Source organism: Pocillopora damicornis, chromosome 9 (genome assembly GCF_964200805.1).
Source record: "Pocillopora damicornis chromosome 9, jaPocDami1.2, whole genome shotgun sequence".
NCBI lineage: Eukaryota > Metazoa > Cnidaria > Anthozoa > Scleractinia > Pocilloporidae > Pocillopora > Pocillopora damicornis.
The window spans coordinates 11655064-11680493 of record NC_142678.1 but is presented as its reverse complement, the minus strand read 5'-3'; the positions used below and the strand labels follow the sequence as shown (position 1 = coordinate 11680493).

The window sequence follows — 25430 nt, the reverse complement described above, 5'->3', positions numbered from 1 at the left end:
CCTATTAAACTGTTTTTCTTTATTCATAACATTAGAAAAAGCAGCTTTTATTACATAGGTAACGCATTTAAGTCTTTATAACCACTTAATAAGTTTAAGCTCTCATTCGTACTTTACGACAAATATTTAAAAATTCATGCTTCGTTAAATAAGGAATGTATTCAGATTAAGTCTAAACTTCTATATTAACCTCATTTTCTACGGAATCTCGAGTATATTTATTCATTTCATTCACACATTTTCTTGCACTGATGCTTTTCTTCACTCAGCTTCTCCCCGTCTTCATTTCTCTAACACCCTGAGGAAAGGAAAAGTTTACGCGGTTTATTTTGCTAATTAGGCAAACTGAAGAACAAAAAAAGACGTACCATGCACGCCCGGAGTCCACTGAGGGTAGGATCTTACACAACAAAAATATAAGCGATTTTGAAAGGTGAAAGTGAGCTTGATGTCTAGGCAATAACGAAAACGATCAATGACGTGGTAGATTCATCATCTGAGCGAATATGAAACTGAAAGGACATAAGTAGAGTTATTGAAAGAAAAGGCGGCTGCACATATTATGGTTATGAAAGTCTGAGGACTGTTTTTGTTGCGGGTCTGGTCAGCCAAATGGGTTGGAGAGAGATAAGAAATCCATCTTAGACTAAATTTTACTTTGTATTAAGTTAATTCGAAACTCTTTTTAACTTTGCATCGTCAAGTTATATTTTGTTCTTATACCAGTTAGTTTGTATAGGTAATCACATGATTCCGAGTGCAATTTGGGATAAATCAGCACAAGCAAATTTTTCAAAGCCTCACCAAACTGCTCAAGCCCGTAGGGCGAATGAAAATTATTGTCTTAGAAAAACTTTCAAGTGCTGATTCATCCCAAATAATACGAGAAAAGATTCATGTGATTACATGTCAATAATACAGATGCAAGAATTTGACTCTGTTTTCTCCTAGCCTTGTTAATGGGTCACTGGTGCAGCCGCTTGCATTTGTGTTGTTGCCGGAGTCGCTAGCGTTTTCCCGCACGAATTTACGTCTAGCTTTTAAATTTTCTCTTAGGAATAATTGAGTGTTCACCCTCTTTCTCAGTTACAATTGGCTAAATAGCGCAACCAGTACACGAAGGCTAACACGCTCGTTATTTAATCCTTGTCTTTCGTACGAATTGTTGCATAAACTGCGAGAGAATTTTGTTGAGGAATTCCGATTTCTGCGTTTCAATACCTTTTTCATGACCTTTTTTGGAAGCCCAAGACTTCCCAACTTTTTGCCAGTTGTTCTTGCTTTGTTGCGGGATTTTGTTCTGGATTAAAGCGTTCTTACTTTCCCCTAACCCGTCTGCTACTTTGTTTTGGTGTGCTATCGCGACTGGAGAGTCGCGAAAGCACACCATTGCGCAGAATACCTGGACATGATTAAGCTATGAATAGGTATTTAGGAGCGCTGACTTGGGAATATTTGAATGCGATCGCGTCCTGAAAGCCCATAATAAGAGAAGAAAGGGCCAAAATTAGCACAGCAGCGTTGATAAAAGTCGCTTTCCCGATCGCCAGAAGCAATAAGTCAAAAACTCAAAAGCAGATTTTTAAGGAGGGAGGGTTTTATTTAAATTCAATTAAAGCTTAAAAAGAGGAAGTTTGAGAAAATATAAATTCTATTCCTTCTCCTTTGAAAATGTCGAAAAAACCGGACCTTTTTAGTATAAGGGTCGATTTAAAAGCGATCTTAAAGAAAAAAATTCGAACTGGCTTCCAAAAACTCAAGAGCGGGAAATGGAGAATGGATCTTTCCTGCAATAGAATCCGGTTAAACTTTAAAAATTGGTGAACTAAAACCGCTAGTCCTCGCAGTTTTAGAATTTTAAGTCGAATTTCTTTTCGAAAACAGCGCGCTTCGAGTTCGACACCATTGTCTTCGGCCCACGAATAACAATGGTCGCCAAAACTAAACAATGGCCAATTCAAGAAACCTCTCATGCCGCGAGTTTTGAAACGGGTCTTGGCTCATCAGCTAGCTCAAGCAACACTTGTCCAATGTCCACGCGAACACAATCCTACCCAAGCAATTTGTATCTAGAATTTGAAATGGTTTTCCGTTTTGCTGAACTAAACAATTGTCATTTCTTACAAATCAACTCAACTTGGTATAGCCAAGGATTTTCCTCGATTTAAATTTAACCTTCTTCACTGTTTGGGATAAATTGATAAAGAGTTGGTTAAAACTGAAGCTGTTGTCTATTTCCTCAAAAATGATAACGAGCCAGGTACTCTTGAGACTTTTCGGAACTTTTGGAGAGTACTTCTTGTTCCTTCGAGTAAAAAGCAACTATTTCAACAAGACCTTAAACCCTCCGTTTTCAGTGAAGAAGGGTACGTAAGAAAGAAAGTTAAAGAAAATCTACATAGGCATAACGAAAAGATATATATTAAGTTAAAAAGCGATAAGATAAAATAATGGCCGAAAATTTCTGTACCATTTACGTATTGGAAAGAAATTAGGCTAAAACAAGAAAGTACTCACTAAGACGCCAAACATCTCGTAACCTTTCTCCTCCGCTGCAACTTTACAAAGTTCAAACGCCGTTTTAACATCGCACTTTATTTCTCCTGTAGCCTTGATGTCTGCGAATCTTTCATCAAAGACAATTTTCTCTCCCTTCTTGAGTACTTTGAAGCATCCCTCTGACCTCCACCCGTCTGCAGTAACTGATTGGAAGAAGGATTAATCCACCATAAGTTTATTGGGATAGTATTGAGATCATGATCATGATCATTATTATTAGGATTATCATTATTGTTATTTCTACTATTAAACAAAACAAAAATAAAATTCTTGAACGATATTGGTTACTAGCAGCCCGATTCAAGCACTAAGAGGATAAAGTATGCGCCTTGCTTGTAACTGGGCAATGTATTATGGCAGTTGATGCATCATACCTGTGCAATTGGACAGTACGAGTTTTTTGCGTGCGCTGTTGTGGCGTATTCGCAGAGTAAACAATTATTTAGTTGTGAACGCGGTCTGATCAATTGGTAGTTAATTTGTTTAATTCTTAATTGTGACTGCAATCATACTCTTTGTTAATAAATCATTTGCAGCATGGCAGCTTTTAAGTTCGCTATCATAGTTTTGATGGAGAACGAAAGAGTTATTGGCTATGGAGGATATCTGCTATGTTGATCTATTAGTAATTTCTGTGCCATGGATAAGAAAACGGTTTTACCTTCGATCTTTGTCGATTTTCTTTCATATATTAACACCAAGTTCACTACTCCTCGTCATCATAGATATGAAAGTTTTCCAAATATGGCAATTTATTCTGCCCTCTTCGTAAATGGTAACAAGTAAGAAACATTAAAACTGCAAAAGATTTGTACGTTCACCATCTTATAGGTAAAAGAAAAAGGCCCAACAGCCCTAAGAATAAAGGGGTAAGTTTCTGAAGAAACTGTGGTGCTGCGTCGGTGGGAGAGTATAGAAGGTAATTGCTCTGACGAAGGGCTAACGCTCGAAACGTCAGCTTTTTTACTCTTTACGGTGGCTAATTTACGTTTTCAACCCAGTTGTTAACACTAAATAGCCCTAAGAATAGTCTGCTACTTTGTTAGAAATATCAATACCTCTGTAAAATAATCACTAGATCTGCTCTTGGTTTTGAAAACATTCAAAATTTGCAAGAATATAAATCAGATCATTAAGGTACCTTCACAATTGGCTCCAGAATATCCCTCGGTACATTTGCAGCTATACGAATTATCTTGGGTTTCTGTACAGACTCCTCCATTCTGACAAGGATTCTTGTCGCATGAACTGACTACAATGGAACAAAAACTCTAAGTTTACTTTTGATTTAGTAATGTTAAAATGAACTAACCACTTGAAATGAGTAATATTGGCAAGATTGTAGTCAGCCGTCCCGAACGAACTCATTTGCTGCCCAAGCGTTTTGTAATTAGACCAAATGGACAACACTCATTAGCCCAAAGGTATAATTATTTACCACTTTTCATCATTTAGGCTAATAAATTTTCTTTTCATAAAAAGTATCTTATGGTATAATGGTACAAAATGGTATTTTTCGAACATTAAAACTCGCTAGCTACTGTTTGTTACTTGCCGCAGTTAGCCCAGGATCCACTGTAGGAAGCAGTGAGTGAACACCACAATCGGCTATGAGCGGCCATGGTACAAGCGTTGTAGGTCGTTCCTCCATACGTAAAAGGGAGAAAACAGCAGGCACCTTGCGGATTGTCGGTTTTTTTGCCAGGTGGGCATGGCAGCTCTGTGGAAGAACAGAAAAATGTCCTTCACGTTCCTAGTATATTATAAGTTAATTTGAAAGCAAAGCGATAGGGCGATTTCTGGTACATGTACCTCTGTTTACATTGAATGACAAAGACATTAAGATAAAAAAATGAGTTATTGAGAATTTTGAGTTAGTCTTCCATTGTAAAAATGCACCGTCACACTGTCCAGAGCTTACATACCACTTTTGAAAAAATAATAAAAAAAAGTAAAAGAAAGGTGAGAAAAATATCCTATGTTGCATGAATTGTTCACACATAGTTTACAATTTATATGCCTGTACGTACTTTTTTCACAATTTTCTCCAGAATATCCAACGGCACATTGGCAACTGCGCGAGTTGTTTCCTATTTCGGTGCAGATTCCTCCATTTTGACAAGGTTTCTTAGCGCATGGGCCCGCTGCAGAGTAACAAGAAACCATGAATTAGATATTTTCATTCTTTTGTTTGCATGATTGTGGTATTTGACATCAAATCAGGAGTCTGTTCAGGGGTGACAAAAGTATTCATTATATGCACAAGTCAAAAAATGATGACATCTTATTCATATCCTGTGATTACCTCTCCGTATTGAATACAATACGTCAGCTTGCTCATGGAGGCCCAAAAATATATCAAGTAAAAACATTATCGAACATGAAAATGACTGTTAGCTGAACTCACAGTCGTCACACATGTACCTATTTCACAATTGCCTCCAGAATATCCTGAAGCACACTTGCAGGTATACGAGTCGTTTCTTTTTGCTGTACAGACTCCCCCATTCAGGCAAGGGTTGTTGTCGCATGGACCGACTGCAGTGGAACAACAATTACAAAAAAAAACACTCAATTAAGCACCTACATACTTTTGTAACTCTGAATAAACTCTAAGTTCAATATTATTAGCAATAGCCTTTGGTCTGACAAGCATATATTTGATGACTGATGATTAATAGTCAGACCTAACAGACAACACCTAGTTGCTCCAAAAAAGTAATAGTTGTATGTCTTCTTACCATTGTGGCTGAAAAGTCGTTTTTCAAAACGAATATATTGTACAAAAGTGTTTGTTGGTTTTTATTTGGCATGCATTTAAACTCAGGATTTTCTGTTCCTTACCACAATTAGCCCAAGATCCACTGTAAGTAGCGGTTAACGAACACCACAATCGGCTATGAGCGGCCATGGTACAAGCGTTGTAGGTCGTTCCTCCATAGGTAAAAGGGAGAAAACAGCAGGCACCTTGCGGATCGTCAGTTTTTTTGCCAGGTGGACATGGCAGCTCTGTGGAAGAAAAGTAAAATGTCCATTACGGTCTGGGTGTACTATCAGTTAACTTGAGAGCAAAGCAATGGGGCGATTACTGGAACATGTACCACTTTTTACTCTGAATGGATGTCGTTAATGGGGATAATTAAGAAATCAGTTATTGAGAATTTTGAGGTTATGTTCCATTGTAAAAATGCACCGTCACACCGCTTGAGCTTACATAGCACTATTTCAAGTAGATCATAATTCAAATGATGTAAAAAAAAGGAAAATGAAAGGTAAGAAAAAATATCCTATATTACATAAATTATTCCCACATAGTTTAAAATCTATATGGCTGTATGTACTTTTTTCACAATTTTCTCCAGAATATCCAACAGCACATTGGCAACTGCGTGAGTTGTTTCCTGTTTCGGTGCAGATTCCTCCATTTTGGCAAGGTTTCTTAGCGCATGGGCCAACTGCGGAGTAACAAGAAACTATAAATTATTCATGTTAACTCTTTTGTTTGGATGATTGAGGTACTTGATATCAAATCAGGAACCTGTTCAGTGGTGACAAAACTATTCATTTTCTGCATAAGTCAAAAAATTATAATATGTAATTCATTTACTGCCTGTCATTATCTCTCTGTATTAAAAACCATGCGTCACCTAGCTCATAACAGCCAAAAAATACCAAAGATAGAAAAAGATCAGACATTAAAATAACTGTTAGCTGAATTCACAGTCGTCACCCATGTACCTATTTCACAATTGCCTCCTAAATATCCTGAAGCACATTTGCAGGTATACGAGTCGTTTTTGGTTGCTGTACAGACTCCCCCATTAAGACAAGGGTTGTTGTCGCATGGACCGACTGCGGTGGAAGAAAAAACAACAACATCAATAACACTCACAAAAGTGTTTGTTGGTTTTTATTTGGCATGCATTTAAACTCAGGATTTTCTATTCCTTACCACAGTTAGCCCAAGATCCACTGTAAGTAGCGGTTAACGAACACCACAATCGGCTATGAGCGGCCATGGTACAAGCGTTGTAGGTTGTTCCTCCATAGGTAAAAGGGAGAAAACAGCAGGCACCTTGCGGATTGTCGGTTTTTTTGCCAGGTGGACATGGCAGCTCTGTGGAAGAACAGAAAAGAGCTTTTACGTTCCTAGTATATTTTCAGTCAATTTGAAAGCGAAACGATGGGGCGATTACTGGTACAAGTACCCCTTTTTACACTTAATGGATGTCTTATTAAGTTATTGAGAATTTTGAGTTTGTCTTCCATTGTAAAAATGCACCGTCACACCTTCCAGAGCTTACATACCACTATTTAAGTAGATCATAATACAAACGTTGTAATAAGAAAAAAAGAAAAAATATATGAAAGATAAGAAAAATATCCTATATTGCATGAATTGATTACACATAGTTTATAATCTATACTATGAGTGTATGTACTTTTTTCACAATTTTCTCCAGAATATTCCACGGCACATTGGCAAATGCGCGAGTTGTTGCCTGTTTCGGTGCAGATTCCTCCATTTTGACAAGGTTTCGTAGCGCATGGGCCCACTGCAGAACAACAAGAAATCATAAATTAAATATGTTCATTCGTTTGTTTGCATGACTGTGGTATTTGACATCAAATCAGGAATCTGTTCAGGGGTGACAAAAGTATTAATTTCATGCACAAGTCAAAAAATGATGATATCTAATTCATATCCTGTGATTACCTCTCCGTATTGAATACAATACGTCAGTTAGCTCATAGCGGGCCAAAAATACATCAAGTAAAAAAAATTATCGCACATTAAAATGACTGATAGCTGAACTCACAGTCGTCACACATGTACCTATTTCACAATTGCCTCCAGAATATCCTGAAGCACACTTGCAGGTATACGAGTCGTTTCTGTTTGCTGTACAGACTCCCCCATTCAGACAAGGCTTGTTGTCGCATGGACCGACTGCAGTGGAACAACAACAACCAAAAAGAAACACTCAATTAAGCACCTCCATACTTTAGTAACTCCGGATAAACTCTAAGTTCAATATTATTAGCAATAGTCTTTGGCTTAACAATAGCATATATTTGATGACTGATGATTAATAGTCAGACCTAACAGACAACACCTACACTGTAAAATTAAAAGAGCTGATTTGGCCCCAAAAATGGGGCCAAAACGAGTGAGTCCAGTTTGGCACTTGCTTAGGGTCAATTCAGCCCCATTGAAATGGGGCTGTTTTTGGCACCAATTTTGGGGCTGAATTGACCCCGTTGTAGGGGCCAAATTGGACCATGTGAAGGGTGAATTTGAAAAATACAGGGGCCACTTTGAAATTTATAGGGGCCAAAACAGCCCCCGAAATTTCAGCCCTCTCGCAAATGGCCCCTTTAAAAAGAGCCAATTCAGCTCCATTGTGGGCCACTTCAGAAGTAGAGGGCTCTTTCCTCTCCATGCTGATTTTCCCCCTTACATTCAAATAATGAAAATACACCACATACTTTATCTTTCAAACACTCATTTATTAGCTTCTAGATATTGTTTCTGTAAAAACCTTTTATGCTACCTGATTTTACAGTTATTAAGAATCTTAATTGTGGTATAAAACAGGCAAACTTTGAAACATCATGTGAAAGAATATAACATACATACATATTTAACATTAATTCAACCATTTTCTAAAATAGATCTCTTCCCTAAATCAGTATACTTCTTAACAGTGCAAGCATTGCAAGAAATTACACCCAAGAGACACTTGTGAGTAAAGCTTCCCTTTTCAATGACTTAGCAAATGTGGTAATGTAAAGCAGCTTATAATTAAGACTGATTTAAAGTACAGAAAATTATCAAAATAAGACAGAGGCAACAAATGGTCCAGTTCCTGCACAAGAATATAGACCTTGTTTGATTTGTGCATATGAAAAACAAAGAACCTTAGAGCAGCAAAGAGTATTCTTCCAGTGGATGTGAGAATACATGCACTCATATTACTACTCTAGATATTATCAAAATATAAACTATCAGCAAGTACTACCGCAGGCATTTGCCAAGTCATTGAAAATAGAGGAAACAGTGACAAGAGTCTGCCTGTGCCCAATTTCAAGCAATGCTTGCTCTAAAAAAAGTCAAAATTGCCTTTGACCGATTGTAAGAAAATATAAATAAGCCAAGTAACCCAATGAGAGCATCAAGAATCTTTTCTTATGAGAAGTGACAAATTACACTTCCCTCTGTTACTATATTTAGGTGATTGATGTATTGAAGATCTCCAACAATTAAAATTTGTGCTGGACATAATCTCTGATTGCTGAATCAACATCAGCTACTCTATGCAATAAAAACAAGTTTTACAACCACATTAAAATCAAGCCAAAGTGCAATAAGTGCCTGTAGCCAGAAAAAAAGAATATATATATATATATATATATACACACTTAAGTTAAAGAATTAAAGAGGATGCATCAATTCTCTGTGACTGAGTTTTGTGCCTAAGTGCTTGTCAGACAGAAAAGTTCTGTCTGACAAGTGCTTAGGTGCGAAATTTTGAGTCACAGAGAATTGATGTGTCCTCTTTAATTCTTTAACTTATGTATACTTAGCTCTACTACCACAGCATTGAGCACTTTATGCCAAGGTAGACTCTACCCCCACATTTACATATATTTATATATACATATTGTTTTTCTAAAACTATAAGCTAAAACACCAGAAATGGAAGTGGAAGTTTAGCTCAATGTGTGTAATTTGTCTCCCATTCAAGACTTGAAAAACTAATGTATGACTCCCAAAATATCTGAAAAAAATCAGCTATTCTATGTCCAATATTTATCTAATGGTTTGACAACAGGAATATTTTAAAAAAATTGCAAAATCAAAAAAACTAAACAAAAAGGCAAAATTAATACAACCCCAAAGTACTTGAACCTTTGTATCTGGACTTCATTGGCAAATGGACTCAGAAATTTTAGCTGTTCATCTTAGTACCAAAGTAGCAGTTTTTTGGACTTGTACCTCCAAAATGGTCACAACTTCATTAAATGCATGTGATGACAAACACACAAGAACAAAGGTCATGAACTTAAAAGGTGAGAGTGATTATTTTGCAACTTTTTATTTTAAGGCAAGAGATTCAGCACCACAAAATTGTCTCTCTTCACTGCAAGCAGAAGAGGTGAAGCAATAGATTTTTAGACCATACCAATCCATTCAGTTTCCAAGTCAACTTAGTCTAGTATCCTGCTAACCATACAAGGATACTCTGCAATAATTTTTTTTGCAATCCACTGTTGCTCAGAGTACTGCTGATGAGATATCCCTTCTGGGTATCCAACTCTACTGAGGCAGAGAACTGTACAAAAAAACAAACAAATGAGCAAATTAATTTGTTGTCGGAGAACAGTAAATTTTTGCAACTACAAAGTTGCAAAATATTTGTAAGCAAACTGTGCATAAGAAGTAAAAACACAATAATGGTGATCATCAATGATGTATTTTCACCAAACTGTATATGTACTTATCAAGAAAAGAAATCATACATCTATGCACTTCAGTTTTAGTTCAGTATTCATGAATAAATAAGGATTGCTTGTAGACTTAAAAAACAAAACAAAGAAAAGTTTCTTACCCTCGATGGTAGTTGGAATTTCGAAAGCCATTCAGGAGGAACCTGTAGGTAAATATTTGTTTTCAAAAAAATTAAACTGTCTGATAACATCCTATCAATTCACTAATTTTTTAATTTACCAGATTTAAAAATTGGGTTTACTTTGTTTTATGTATGGTGCAAGTAAATACATATGTAATATATTTCAATAAAAATAAAGCAAATCTCGCCATTTTTGTAGGTGCAATCCCCGAGATTTGTCATCTGTAACTGACCAACTGGCACCTTGTGTGTTTTCCTTTAGGATATAATCGAAAGAAAGTAGTCGATAATGCACTCTTCACCATCCTGCTAAGTTTAATATACAAGAACTTACTTAGACAGTGCTCAGTTCTGTCGCCTCGTCCATAAAACAGAGATCCTTGAGCGATTTATAATATTGATTTACCCATTTCTTTCGGTGCCAATGTCACCTCTAAATTTTCATAATCGCTGATGTTTTCTGAATCATCAATCGACGTTTGAACCGTCTTACTCGAAGGACTTGATTCTGCACGCTGAAAGAGTGATAGCCAAAAAATCAGCTTAAGTGGATGCAAACAAAGACATGGACATAAAAATATCAGTTCATCTTTTCAAGAAAAAGATTAAGAATTCAGAGTGAGAGATCCTAAAATCAGAGAATCTTGAAATAAGTTAAATCCATCTTGTGCAAATGCAGTATTCGAACTGTAACCGTCTCTATCTCTCGGCGCCAAAATTTGATCACGTGACTTTAGTTGCGAAACCGCTGAGACTCAACAAGACTCGGGAGAAGAGGCGAACCATTCATGCGTCAAATTCTCTGGTGGCGAAGAACTCGTGTCATCTCTGGGTTCAGCGTTCATTGCAATCAATTTCTTGAGCTTTAGACGCTCTTTTATAATAGGGATGTAGTGCCTTGGTACGTCTGCATCTTGGGCGATCGCAAGGAGATCTTAGCCACCGCAACCGTCTTTTTCTGCAAGATAAGATACGAACAAAGATCAATGGAGCGGTCAAGTTTGTGAATGTAAAGTTGCAGTAAAATACGTTGTTAAGAAATTTCTTTTGCCTACCTTTCCTTTCTTAAGTCTCATTCCATGCGACTGTAGCCAAGAAACAGCCTCTTCAGTGACGAATTCGCTGCTATAATTCATTATTGTTTCCGACGCACGTGGTCTAGGTTCGACTAATGCCATCACAGCCAGCTCACGCTCATGTCTCGAGAAAAAGCCAACGATTAATTCGTTGTGTGACTCGGTGTTCAGTTACGAGAGGAACCGTTGAAAATTTGAACACTTTATAAGGAATAGTATAGGGAACGAAATATGGTCGAAAAACGAAAATTATTTTCATATTTTCTTTTTTTTTTCAAAAATTGCACCTCGTTGGGGCCAAATTGGTCAATCCTACTTGGCTCTTGGAAGGGCCAAATTGTGAAAAAGTTCCAAAGTAGAATTCATAGGGGCCAATTCAGATTTTGGAGGGGTCGAAATGGTACTTGTCACGCCCGTTTTGGCTCAAATAGTCCAAAACGAACCTTGATGGGCCAAACTGGCCCTCGAGAAATTGGGGCCAATTTGGCTTTTGGGGTCAATTTGGCTCTTTTCATTTTACAGTGTAGTCGCTCCGAAAATGTAATTGTTGTATGTCTTCTTACCATTGTAGCTGAAAAGTCGTTTTTTAAAACGAATATATTGTATAAAAGTGTTTATTGGTTTTTATTTGGCATATTTAAACTCAGGATTTTCTGTTCCTTACCACAGTTAGCCCAAGATCCACTGTAAGTAGCGGTTAACGAACACCACAATCGGCTATGAGCGGCCATGGTACAAGCGTTGTAGGTCGTTCCTCCATACGTAAAAGGGAGAAAACAGCAGGCACCTTGCGGATTGTCGGTTTTTTTGCCAGGTGGGCATGGCAGCTCTGTGGAAGAACAGAAAAATGTCCTTCACGTTCCTAGTATATTATAAGTTAATTTGAAAGCAAAGCGATAGGGCGATTTCTGGTACATGTACCTCTGTTTACATTGAATGACAAAGACATTAAGATAAAAAAATGAGTTATTGAGAATTTTGAGTTAGTCTTCCATTGTAAAAATGCACCGTCACACTGTCCAGAGCTTACATACCACTTTTGAAAAAATAATAAAAAAAAGTAAAAGAAAGGTGAGAAAAATATCCTATGTTGCATGAATTGTTCACACATAGTTTACAATTTATATGCCTGTACGTACTTTTTTCACAATTTTCTCCAGAATATCCAACGGCACATTGGCAACTGCGCGAGTTGTTTCCTATTTCGGTGCAGATTCCTCCATTTTGACAAGGTTTCTTAGCGCATGGGCCCGCTGCAGAGTAACAAGAAACCATGAATTAGATATTTTCATTCTTTTGTTTGCATGATTGTGGTATTTGACATCAAATCAGGAGTCTGTTCAGGGGTGACAAAAGTATTCATTATATGCACAAGTCAAAAAATGATGACATCTTATTCATATCCTGTGATTACCTCTCCGTATTGAATACAATACGTCAGCTTGCTCATGGAGGCCCAAAAATATATCAAGTAAAAACATTATCGAACATGAAAATGACTGTTAGCTGAACTCACAGTCGTCACACATGTACCTATTTCACAATTGCCTCCAGAATATCCTGAAGCACACTTGCAGGTATACGAGTCGTTTCTTTTTGCTGTACAGACTCCCCCATTCAGGCAAGGGTTGTTGTCGCATGGACCGACTGCAGTGGAACAACAATTACAAAAAAAAACACTCAATTAAGCACCTACATACTTTTGTAACTCTGAATAAACTCTAAGTTCAATATTATTAGCAATAGCCTTTGGTCTGACAAGCATATATTTGATGACTGATGATTAATAGTCAGACCTAACAGACAACACCTAGTTGCTCCAAAAAAGTAATAGTTGTATGTCTTCTTACCATTGTGGCTGAAAAGTCGTTTTTCAAAACGAATATATTGTACAAAAGTGTTTGTTGGTTTTTATTTGGCATGCATTTAAACTCAGGATTTTCTGTTCCTTACCACAATTAGCCCAAGATCCACTGTAAGTAGCGGTTAACGAACACCACAATCGGCTATGAGCGGCCGTGGTACAAGCGTTGTAGGTCGTTCCTCCATAGGTAAAAGGGAGAAAACAGCAGGCACCTTGCGGATTGTCAGTTTTTTTGCCAGGTGGACATGGCAGCTCTGTGGAAGAAAAGTTAAATGTCCATTACGGTCTGGGTGTACTATCAGTTAACTTGAGAGCAAAGCAATGGGGCGATTACTGGAACACGTACCACTTTTTACTCTGAATGGATGTCGTTAATGGGGATAATTAAGAAATCAGTTATTGAGAATTTTGAGTTTATAGTCCATTGTAAAAATGCACCGTCACACCGCTTGAGCTTACATAGCACTATTTCAAGTAGATCATAATTCAAATGATGTAAAAAAAAGGAAAATGAAAGGTAAGAAAAAATATCCTATATTACATAAATTATTCCCACATAGTTTAAAATCTATATGGCTGTATGTACTTTTTTCACAATTTTCTCCAGAATATCCAACGGCACATTGGCAACTGCGCGAGTTGTTTCCTGCTTCGGTGCAGATTCCTCCATTTTGGCAAGGTTTCTTAGCGCATGGGCCCGCTGCGGAGTAACAAGAAACCATAAATTATTCATGTTAACTCTATTGTTGTTTGGATGAATGAGGTACTTGATATCAAATCAGGAACCTGTTCAGTGGTGACAAAACTATTCATTTTCAGCATAAGTCAAAAAATTATAATATGTAATTCATTTACTGCCTGTCATTATCTCTCCGTATTAAAAACCATGCGTCACCTAGCTCATAACAGCCAAAAAATACCAAAGATAGAAAAAGATCAGACATTAAAATAACTGTTAGCTGAATTCACAGTCGTCACCCATGTACCTATTTCACAATTGCCTCCTAAATATCCTGAAGCACATTTGCAGGTATACGAGTCGTTTTTGGTTGCTGTACAGACTCCCCCATTAAGACAAGGGTTGTTGTCGCATGGACCTACTGCGGTGGAAGAAAAAACAACAACATCAATAACACTCACAAAAGTGTTTGTTGGTTTTTATTTGGCATGCATTTAAACTCAGGATTTTCTATTCCTTACCACAGTTAGCCCAAGATCCACTGTAAGTAGCGGTTAACGAACACCACAATCGGCTATGAGCGGCCATGGTACAAGCGTTGTAGGTTGTTCCTCCATAGGTAAAAGGGAGAAAGCAGCAGGCACCTTGCGGATTGTCAGTTTTTTTGCCAGGTGGACATGGCAGCTCTGTGGAAGAACAGAAAAGTGTCTTTTACGTTCCTAGTATATTTTCAGTCAATTTGAAAGCGAAACGATGGGGCGATTACTGGTACAAGTACCCCTTTTTACACTTAATGGATGTCTAACTGGGGTTAGGTAAGAAATTAGTTATTGAGAATTTGAGTTAGTATTCAATTGTAAAAATGCACCGTCACGCCGTCCGGAGCTTACACGGAACTATTTGAAGAAGATCGTAATTTAAAGTTGGTTCACAAAAAAAATGAAAGGTAAGAAAAATATCCTATGTTGCATGAATTGTTCACACATAGTTTACAATCTATATGCCTGTATGTACTTTTTTCACAATTTTCTCCAGAATATCCAACGGCACATTGGCAACTGCGTGAGTTGTTTCCTGTTTCGGTGCAGATTCCTCCATTTAGGCAAGGTTTCTTAGCGCATGGGCCCGCTGCGGAGTAACCAGAAATCATAAATTAAATATGTTCATTCGTTTGTTTGCATGATTGTGGTATTTGATATCCAATCAGGAATCTGTTCAGTGGTGACAAAAGTATTCATTTTCTGCATAAGTCAAGAAAATGATGATATCTAATTCATATTCTGTGATTATCTTTCCATATCGAATACCATACGTCAGCTTACTCATAGCGGCCCAAAAATATCAAGGATAGAAAAAGATCAAACATTGAAATGACTGTTAGCTGAATTCACAGCCGTCACCCGTCAACCAACTGTTAGTTCAATTCACATTTGTGATGCAGGTACCTATTTCACAATTGTCTCCAGAATATCCCACGGCACACTCGCAGCTGTACGAATCATTTTTGGTTTCTGTACAGACTCCTCCATTCTCACAAGGTCTCCTGTAGCATGGGCCGACTGTGAAGGAACGAAAAAAGACATTTCATTAATCTGGTTCATACTTTTGTTTCAATTAATGAGCTGTTTGAGATTAATATTAGCTGGAATCTGTTTAGGCCTAATAGCATACATTTCTACTGGCGTCCTAAGCTCACGTCTCAATTTTCGGACGCGTATGTATATATTCTTGAATGCGTCACGCGTTGTGTTACGCGGTGTTAGGCTAAACGAGAGGAACCGTTTAGAATTTGAATCTGTTATGAGGATTTGCATCGGAAACGGAATACGGATGATTTAAGTCGCTTTATATTCCGAGATATAAACATTTTACACGTAAGATCAAAAAACTTACTCATTGTGTGTCCGTCGTGGTTTCTGGTGATCTCTGCCGTTTTGGAGCCTGCTTTGTCATGCCTGTCATAACACAGAGTGATGGCAAAGCAGAAACCAGAAACCATAACGGACACAAAAGAAATGAGTAAGTTAATTAATTTTATGAGTAAAATGCTCATATTTCGGAGGAATAAGCGTTGTTAATCGACTTTATTTGTTTCCCCACACTATTCCTTAAAATGGGTTCAAATTCTCAACAATTCCTCGCGTAACCTAACACCGCGTATCACACAATGCGTGACGCTTTCAGGAATATACGTTAAGTGTGCAAGCATTTTCTCGAGACATGAGCTTGGGATGCCTGTGATATTTGATGACCGAGATCTGATAGCGAGATCTAACGGGCAAGATCTAGTTGCTCTAATTAAGTATTGTTGTATCTCTTCTTATGATTAACCCTTTAACTCCCGTGAGTGACCAGAACAGAATTTCTCCTTACTATATTTGTACAATATCATGCAGACAAGTGATGAGGCTAAAGAAAAATATCAATTATGGCATTTCTAATTGATCCGATATCAAATTCTCCAAGTCAACATGATGAGAATCATTTGGCAGACAGTAAGGAGAATTACTAATGAAATCTTGAGGAGTTAAAGGAGTTGAGATAAGTTAATCAGTTTAACGTCAGAGACATAGGGAGTGGTCTCCCAATCTCCCAAGCCCGAGGCTCATGATATTAGTGTTTGACAAGCTAAAAAACTTTAAGACTATACATGCTAAGAGCTACGAAATTATCAAAAGAATAGAAATAAGAACGGGAGACTACATATATTAGTTTAATTAATTGGTCAAGTCTAAAGGTTATTGAGAAATGACTAATAATATCTACCTACACAACTGATTAAAGAATTACAATATTCAAAACGCGGCAATAAAAAACTCCTATATAAAAGAAACACTAAGCACTTATGGCGACAAAGTGCAGATATCATAGTATAATTATGCTCTCTTCAACAATACGTTTTTGTGCACTTGAGCAGATAACTTACTTATCCAAATAAATAAGCTGATACTAAATCCTGTTTTATACAAATATTTTAAAGTATATCGGTACGAAAGCGTTTTTCTAAATTTTTTTGTGAACATCTAAACTCTTTTCCTTCTGTTCCTTACCGCAGTTAGCCCAAGATCCACTGTAAGCAGCAGTAAGTGAACACCATAATCCGCTATGATCGTCCATAGTACAAGCGTTGTAGGTTTTTCCTCCGTAGGTGAAAGGAAAAACACAGCAAGTAGCTCTCGGATTGTCTGTCTTCTTACCAGGTGGACAAGGAGGCTCTAAACACCTACTAAAGACTGCAAGAGGCAACACACATCGGGAATTTTTGTGAGACCAAGAAACTTCTAATGACGTCAGAGATCGCGAGTTGGAAAGAGGTACGGTATTCTTATGAGCCCAAGATGTTTATCATTATACGAAATAAGTTGTAGACTGAACTCGCTTAAAAGGCTTCATCATTGGACAGTTTGACAGGTTAGTGGATCTATTTGAAGCCGTCTTTTCCCGTCTAATTAATATAAGAGAGAACAAGGTAGAGAGAGAGACAATCAGGACGTTTGCCGCGATAAGTCGTCGTCACCGAGGTTTTTAACTTTTGTGTGGAAGGAAAGCTAGTTCCCCCTTTCCTGCATTGCGAACACTAACGCGCTTGCAATTTTTCGAAGCTATTTAAATCGAAATCAATATCCTCGCTTTTCACCAATACATCAATGTAATTTACTGGGGCCGAACGCAATACGAGAAAAAGACATTTTAAGTAACATGTGTAAGTACACAACGATATAACAGCTGTTTCAATAAGTGAAACCCCAAGAAAGCTAAGTAAATACTAATGAATACATGACGTACTTACCACAAAACATGTTAACGCCCCAAATAAGCAGTGCCAACATACATGCAGTTGACTTCATAATGTCTAGTAAAAGTGGGTTGCAACTGAAACTTCAAAAAAAGGATTTCAATTAAAAATAGTTAAATTTACTGTTCACATTTGCATTTTTTTTGGGAGTAGTTTGTCGCATTTGCTTCGGAGCGGATGATCGTCTGCTAATTCAGTCATAACCTCCATTTTGCAACATTGGAAACTTTGTTAAAAGAATAAGAGAGATGGTGACCTGACACTATCAACATTCCTGATCCTAGCAGTATGCAGAATGGCATGTCATATATGGACTTTGTAATGGCCCGCGCTCACCATGGAGTCTCTACGACTCAATAGTAGAGTATTTAAACTCGGATCCGAAGGTCTGACGTTCGATTCTTCATGGGGACTCAGATTTTTTTCTTTGTCCCACGCTCGTGACAAGGCGAAAAATTGGAAACATTTTTGGTTCATCATTGGAGTTTTTTTTAAGCAAAAAAAAAAGCTGCTACAATGTGTTTGGAGGGAGTTCAGAATCACCCCAATTTGTTATTCTACTTAAAAGTGGACTTATTTCACCTTAACAATTGCTATGCATTTTTTTCGTCCCCTAAAGAACCCAAAGTGGGCCTTCATTTATGCCTACATTGATGACACAGAAATTTTAGTTGAATTTAGGGTTTCTATGTCAGATTGAAAGTTTTTTAGTGCAAAACGCTTACAATATAATTTTTCAATTTTGATGTAACATACTGATAGTTATATCATCTAGATTGTTTGATTCCATAAATTTACTTTTTGTGTGCAGTCACACCATTAAATTGCAACAAGTAAAATTATCTTTTTTGTTGAGGCAAAATTATTGATAATTTTTTTCGTTCTATGCATTTTTTGCGTTTATCCACCTCGCTGACTTTATAAGCTATTTACTGATCATCGTTGCCGACCTATTTGACTACTTTTTAATTCGTTTATATAGTTATCTTTTGCTTTGTTCTCGCTGAATAACTGCATTTGTAACCAAAGTAGCCATTAAAGGTAATTCATGTTGTAGTATACTAGGACAGCGGTTGTTTATGTAAAAGTATACATCCGGGAAGGTGTGAGCGCGGGAAGATTATTAAAGAAACGTGTACTGTGTGTACTGTTGTTGTTCGCCTTCGTGGCTGCCTTTTGTGGCATACTTCTTCATTTTTAGACACTACAAATTGGCGACGAGGATGGCGAATTCAGTAGAAAGGGCGCTTCCACCTCTAGATTTAACAGGGTCTTCCTCTCAGGTCGCGGAACGATGGCGACAGTGGAAACGATCGTATCAGTATTACATCGATGGCAAGGGAATTACGAATCCTTCTCGGAAAATAGCTCAGTTACTTCATTTAGCAGGTATGGAAGTACAAGATATTTACGAAGATATTCCAGATCCTGGACCACTGAATGCTAACGAGGATAATGAGTATGTGGTGTGTCTGCGAAAGTTGGATGCTCATTTTCGAGCCGAGGACAATGTACCGTACGAGCGTCATGTCTTTCGTCAACTTACGCCGACAAAGGGAGAGACCGCCGATAAGTTCATGGTTCGTTTACGTAAACAAGCTCGTCATTGTAATTTTGGTCCAACTTTGGAAGAAAATTTACGGGATCAATTGATTGAAAAGTTGCCTAATGTTGAGCTAAAGAAGAAGCTATTGGAAGTCGTTAATATTACTCTGCAAGCAGCAATGGATAAAGTTCGAAAGTGGGAAGCCTCACACGAGCAGGCAGGTCAAATGGTCATGCCAAGCCAAGAACCTGGAGCAGGTACTCATGCAGTTGAAGAACGTCCTGGGCGTGGAGACAAAGGGAAAAGCGTTTGTTTCAACTGTGGTAAAGAAGGTCATTTTGCCCAAAGTACAAATTGTCCCGCCCGAGGTCGCAAGTGCAGCAAGTGTGGTAAATATGGTCATTATGCCAGCTGTTGCAAAGGGGGAAGGAACTCGAAGCCTGGAAAACAAGGTAACAACCAACAACGGGGAGGCAGACAGCAGCGTCATGGTAAGGGGAGACAGGCAAATCATGTTGAGGGTCATTGTAACGAGTCAGGTGAGGATGACAGTTTTGCTTTTACTATAGAAGAACAGACATGTGCTATGTCAAATTCCTCTGAACCCGTTATCTCAGTGAAGATTGGTGGAATCAGCAGAGATGTGTTGATTGATTCAGGTTCTGCAAGTAACCTCATTAGTAAAGATACACTGCAGGAACTTAAGTATCAGGGGCTCAAGATTGAATTAAAACCTTGTCTGAAGAGATTGTATGCTTATGGGGGTCGAGAGCTTAAAATTGAGGGCCAGTTTCAGACAGAAGTTTCCGTACCCAAAGCAAAGGTTGTGGCAGATTTCATTGTTGTTGAATCCGGGCGTTGTTTGCTGGGATATTCGTCCGCCACAGATCTTGGAATCCTTCGTGTGGATCTCTCGGGAACTCTTGGGACAGGAGACTGTAACACTGTTGATGGTACCTTCGTGGGAGGACTCAAAGCAAAATACCCCAGTGTATTCCAGGGAATTGGAAAGCTTAAAGATTATCAGTTGAAGCTACACATTGACCCCAGTGTAACTCCAGTCGTTCAAAAAATGCGACGAGTACCTTTTTCTGTAAAGGACAAAGTAACTGCCAAGGTTAACGAACTCCTTGAAAAGGACATAATTGAGAAAGTCGAGGGGCCTACGGTGTGGGTAAGCCCAGTCGTTGTTGCTCCTAAACCGTCCGGGGACATAAGGTTGTGTGTCGACATGCGGAGAGCCAACGAGGCCATTATTCGGGAAAGATTGCCCATACCAACCATAGATGAAGTCCTTGAAAGTCTTAATGGGAGTGGTGTTTTCTCGAAGTTAGATTTAAGGTGGGGTTTTCACCAAATTGAGCTGGATCCTGATTCAAGGGATATCACTGCTTTTGCCACCCATGATGGTATATTCCGCTACAAACGTTTGAGTTTCGGTGTAAATGCCGCACCAGAGAAGTACCAGCATATCATCACCCAGTCAATGGCAGGTCTACAAGGGGTGTCAAACATAGCAGATGATCTTATCGTTCATGGTCGAGACACTGAAGAACATGATAAGAACTTACACAGTGTGTTGCAACGTCTTAGTGAGAAGCAGCTGACTTTGAATGCTGAAAAATGCACTTTCCGAATGACTAAAGTGGTATTCATGGGTCTTTTGCTGAGTAAGCATGGCATCGGCCCAACGGAGGAAAAAGTCAGAGCAGTTGCAGAGGCAAGTCAGCCTCAGACACCCTCAGAAGTCCGTAGCTTCTTGGGGCTCGTTGGATTCAGTGCCAGGTTTATACCCGATTTTGCTACCACTGCTGATCCCCTCAGAAAACTTGCAAGAAAAGGGGAACCGTTCGTTTGGGGCAAGGAGCAGGAGCAGTCGTTTCAGAGATTGAAGAGTCAAGTTGCAAGTGCACCAGTCCTAGCTTACTTCGATAAGGACACACCCACCCGTGTTATTGCTGATGCAAGTCCTGTTGGACTTGGCGCCGTGCTGGTGCAAGAAAAGAATGGGGAAAGCCGTGCCATCTGTTATGCTAGTCGTAGTTTGAGTCAAGTGGAGCGTCGTTATAGTCAGACAGAAAAGGAAGCACTAGCCTTAGTCTGGGCTTGTGAACGCTTCCACCTCTACTTGTACGGGCTTCCATAGTTTGATCTGGTGACAGACCATGAAGCACTTAAAGTCATCTATTCCAGGAAGTCTAAACCTTCAGCCAGAATAGAGCGCTGGGTTCTGCGTTTACAACCGTACAACTATCAAGTTTGCTATGTGCCTTCAAGAAAAAACATCGCAGATGCCCTTTCCCGACTGACGAAGATACCGGCGTCAGACAATTCCGCGGAAGATGATGGATATGTACGCGCGATAGCTCTACATGCTGTCCCCGCTGCATTGAGAATCAAAGAGATTGAACAAGTCTCAGCACAAGACTCTGAGTTGCAAGCACTCAGAAATTGTCTCATCGAAGGGAAATGGGACAATGCCCCAAAGCAGTATTTGCCAGTGCGCAATGAGTTGACTTTTATTGGCCATGTAATTCTCCGGGGGACAAGAATTGTTATACCCCAAGCACTTCGTAAGAGAGTCGTTAGTTTGGCACACGAGGGGCACCAAGGAGTCACAAAGACAAAGGAGAGACTTAGAACAAAAGTCTGGTGGCCTGCTATGGATCGTGATGCCGAGAAAAGATGTGCAGAGTGTTACGGGTGCCAGATGGTTACAAAGAACGTTCCACTCCCACCATTGAAGTCAACACCGTTACCCAACAAACCATGGGAAGAAGTAGCTGTGGATCTAATGGGTCCGTTACCTTCTGGAGAACACTTGTTAGTTCTCGTTGATTATTACAGCCGGTGGATAGAAGTTGATGTTATCCGAACAACTTCCAGCAAAACCATCATTCATTGCTTGGATGCCCAATTTGCAAGACATGGGTTGCCTAAAGGTCTGCGTACCGACAATGGCTCAAATCTTGTATCCAAAGAAGTAGAAGATTACCTGAATGAAATGGGGATTGAACACCGTTACACAACACCTCTATGGCCAAGAGCTAATGGCGAAGTAGAGAGGCAAAACAGGTCGCTTCTTAAGTCCATGAGAGCAGCCCATACAGAAGGACAGAATTGGAGAGAGGAGCTAAACAGGTTTCTTTTGGCGTACAGGTCCACGCCACATTCAACCACAGGAAAGAGTCCCGCCGAGTTATTGTTTAGGAGAAAGCTAACAACTAAAATGCCTGAGCTAGTCAACGTTGAAGAGGAGGAGCTAGAAGTGAGCGACCAAGCCGTTCGTGATCGGGACAATCAGAGAAAGCAGTTTAACAAGGACTATGTGGACAAGAAGTTCCATGCCAGAGATCGAAATGTGAAAGAAGGAGACAGTGTTCTGCTTGAGAAGAAGAAAGAAAATAAGCTGTCACCTTGCTATGAGAAGGAACCATATCAGGTGATATCTCGTTATGGGGACCAGGTGGTGTTGCGATCGCCTCAAGGTGTCCAGTACAAACGCAGCCTTCAGCATATTAAGTCCTTTAATATGCCAGATCCAGAAGAACAGGAAACGCCACAACAGGACGCTAAACCACGGACTGAACCTAAGTCATTTGAGACGCCACCTGTGGCAGAGGATCAAGTACCAATAGCTGAATCACCACCAGAAGATGTACCTTCTACTGTACCTACAGCTGAGCCGCACGTGAGAAGATCCGGCAGAATTACGAGCCGTCCAAAGGCTCTGAGTGACTACGTTCTGTACTGAAACTAGTGACATTGGCATTTTCATATTACTGTTCGTTGTTATTGCATGAGTGACATTGAAACGTTGTTTTATAAGCTGAACGGCTAAGGCTATGTTTATGTTTAGCGTGATTTTTGTCTTGAACATTTGGAATCGAATTGAACTTTTACGGTATCTAAACAAAGTGGAAGTTTGTTATGTTTCTGTCTTTCGAGGTCAACCATCTGAGCGAAGAAAGAGAGGGAATGTAGTATACTAGGACAGCGGTTGTTTATGTAAAAGTATACATCCGGGAAGGTGTGAGCGCGGGAAGATTATTAAAGAAACGTGTACTGTGTGTACTGTTGTTGTTCGCCTTCGTGGCTGCCTTTTGTGGCATACTTCTTCATTTTTAGACACTACACATGTTCATTTATAAATCATACTTTTGGTCAACGTTGCTTAATCAAAGCGGTGTTGTTTTTCAGCAAAATGAAAGGCCGCGTTTTGTGACAATGTAAGAAACTGGTGACCTACAGCTGTTCAGTGTAGCTGTTCATACTGCTTACTGATATAGTGAAAGGAGTAGAAGTTGGGCAAAACACGTAGAAAAAAATACACAAGGAGCAGTTTATAAAATCAAATGCTTGGACTGTGGAACCCACTATAATCAGAGACTGGCAGGAATCCAACACCCGACAGACAGAACACAAGCGGGCCACAAGCGGTGGTGACATCAACAATTGCACAGCTGAATGTTATCGACTCACGAACTACACCATCGACTAAGACTTTTAGCAATGCTCAACCCACAACACTTACCGTCTTCCAACGACTGACTCTGGAAAGCTGCTTCACTTACTTAGAACGAAGTCCACTCGATAGATATCAACAATTACCAAACAAACAAACGATATATTGACGCCAATTACTAAACAAATGAACCGAATACGAAGGAGCGACGCAAAACAGTTACGTCAAAAATCACCTAGCTGGAAATCGTCAACCAAAGAATCACATTATCGACTAAGACTTTGCGCAACTTGATTAACAACCTACAGCACTAACCACCCAATTTCAGCGACTGACTTTTCAGAAGCTCATTCGCTTACCTAGACCAGTACCAAATGGGTCATACGTCAGCGTGGGTTCATGGAGATATGAAACAAGCGGGAAGTTGGAGAGCACGGGTGAGGAATTCTTGAGTGATTTCAAAATTTAACTCCATGATTGCACAACTGACGCATGAACTAAGTGCTCTATAACATTGTCAAAGCAGTGTTTTGGATGTTGTTGTCACAAAATTTAGAACTTTTGTGAAAGACAGCGCGTAATAAATCTTTAGTAAATCGTCTTTTGACCAAAACAACCTCTGATAAAGTCAAAACGGTTCGAAAACTTATTCCCAAACTTAGGAAATGATAATTTTTTAATGAAAATGTACTTTATTAGATATCGAAGTACATACTTGGTGATCACTGAGATTTTAAAGTCAATTTGCATATTTATCGCGTGCTAAAAGGCAAGGCAAAAATGTCTTACAAATATTTCGAGAGGAAACCTTTATTCAAATAAATACAAAATATGCTATTTAGAAGCCAAAAAAGTCAAATTTCCTTACGTATATGCCGCTCGTGCTGAAGATTCAAAATGCTTGAATTGTTGTTTACTCGACAGAACACATTGCAAAACGGTGTTTTGGGAATTTTGTCAGTTGCCAGATTTAAAACAAAATCTCCTGCTGCGCAATACTCCAAGGACATATCCACACTTAGAGATTACATTTACCTAGAACAGATGCCAATATTGTCGAATCTTCGTCACTACCACCTGACAACGGTCCTTTTCAAGATTACTGTCAACCGGACAATCAGTTTACACTACTAATTTTATGACGTGACATAAATTTTACGCGACCGAGCTCTCTGACATTTCTCATTTGAAGCCTAAATGTGTGTGTTCATTTTCACACAGCAAGTCTGAAGTAAATGAATTCAATCAAGTGGTATTTACCCTCAAATACGGTGTTCCTTCTCAACTCTTGTAATTTCCTGTTTACTTCTTCACTTCAGTTCTTTCGTGTAAAGTTCTTTGCAGAGTAACTTTGATTGAAATGACCCCACTAGCCCTTCGTAACAGCATTTAAAGACCTGAAGACGTACACTTATTCAAAGAATGTTTATATCAGGTTGTTTTTTACCTGAACACAATTTCCTGGTGATTTGTTTTTTGCATGTGTGCGAAGCACGTCCTCGAGTGGAAAGAAGGCTATTAATTGCCTATTCAAGCAACCAAGTTCCTCCCTCCCTGATGCCGTTAAAACTACCGTCCTTTCTGACACTTCTTGCCCTTGTTTTGTACTTCATTCCATACATATTTCAGGCCTTACAATGTTTCTGAAAAAAAAAGGGAAGTTGTCACATAGTCGCGTTGGCACGCATGTGAACCAAGGAAGTCATGCCAAAACCATCTTCTCTTTCAGAGCGTAGCAGCTGAATGGTCACGGGCAACTAGTTTCTTTCAGCAATTAGGAACTTACCTCTTACAGTGCTTTTTACCTTGTA

General features: G+C 38.9%; 1 protein-coding gene and 2 long non-coding RNA genes across 4 annotated transcripts; all 3 read right to left on the bottom strand.

Moving 5' to 3' along the window:
- On the bottom strand, nucleotides 1-25262 carry LOC113676568 (uncharacterized). 2 transcript variants are annotated; one of them, XM_089183446.1, is made up of 24 exons: nucleotides 24880-25262; nucleotides 17603-17691; nucleotides 16863-17045; nucleotides 15258-15371; nucleotides 14827-14940; nucleotides 14334-14498; nucleotides 14120-14233; nucleotides 13720-13833; nucleotides 13223-13387; nucleotides 12803-12916; nucleotides 12409-12522; nucleotides 11934-12098; nucleotides 7397-7510; nucleotides 7002-7115; nucleotides 6512-6676; nucleotides 6298-6411; nucleotides 5901-6014; nucleotides 5404-5568; nucleotides 4984-5097; nucleotides 4590-4703; nucleotides 4111-4279; nucleotides 3701-3807; nucleotides 2518-2702; nucleotides 1-298 (listed from the first exon to the last, which is right to left on the bottom strand). In XM_089183446.1, the coding sequence occupies exons 2-24, from the start codon at nucleotides 17658-17660 to the stop codon at nucleotides 266-268; spliced, it is 2928 nt and encodes a 975-aa protein (XP_089039572.1). In that variant the 5' UTR covers nucleotides 17661-17691; nucleotides 24880-25262; the 3' UTR covers nucleotides 1-265. The 2 variants fall into 2 exon arrangements, with proteins under 2 accessions (XP_089039572.1, XP_089039571.1); XM_089183445.1 differs by having other exon boundaries at nucleotides 25067-25262.
- LOC149040113 (uncharacterized) lies at nucleotides 9756-10666 on the bottom strand. The gene is made up of 3 exons (XR_016180026.1): nucleotides 10528-10666; nucleotides 10173-10214; nucleotides 9756-9896 (listed from the first exon to the last, which is right to left on the bottom strand). It is a non-coding gene; the product is annotated as an uncharacterized LOC149040113 (long non-coding RNA).
- LOC149040112 (uncharacterized) lies at nucleotides 10933-11516 on the bottom strand. Its single transcript, XR_016180025.1, has 2 exons — nucleotides 11249-11516; nucleotides 10933-11151 (listed from the first exon to the last, which is right to left on the bottom strand). It is a non-coding gene; the product is annotated as an uncharacterized LOC149040112 (long non-coding RNA).
- Nucleotides 25263-25430: the final 168 nt, after the last annotated feature.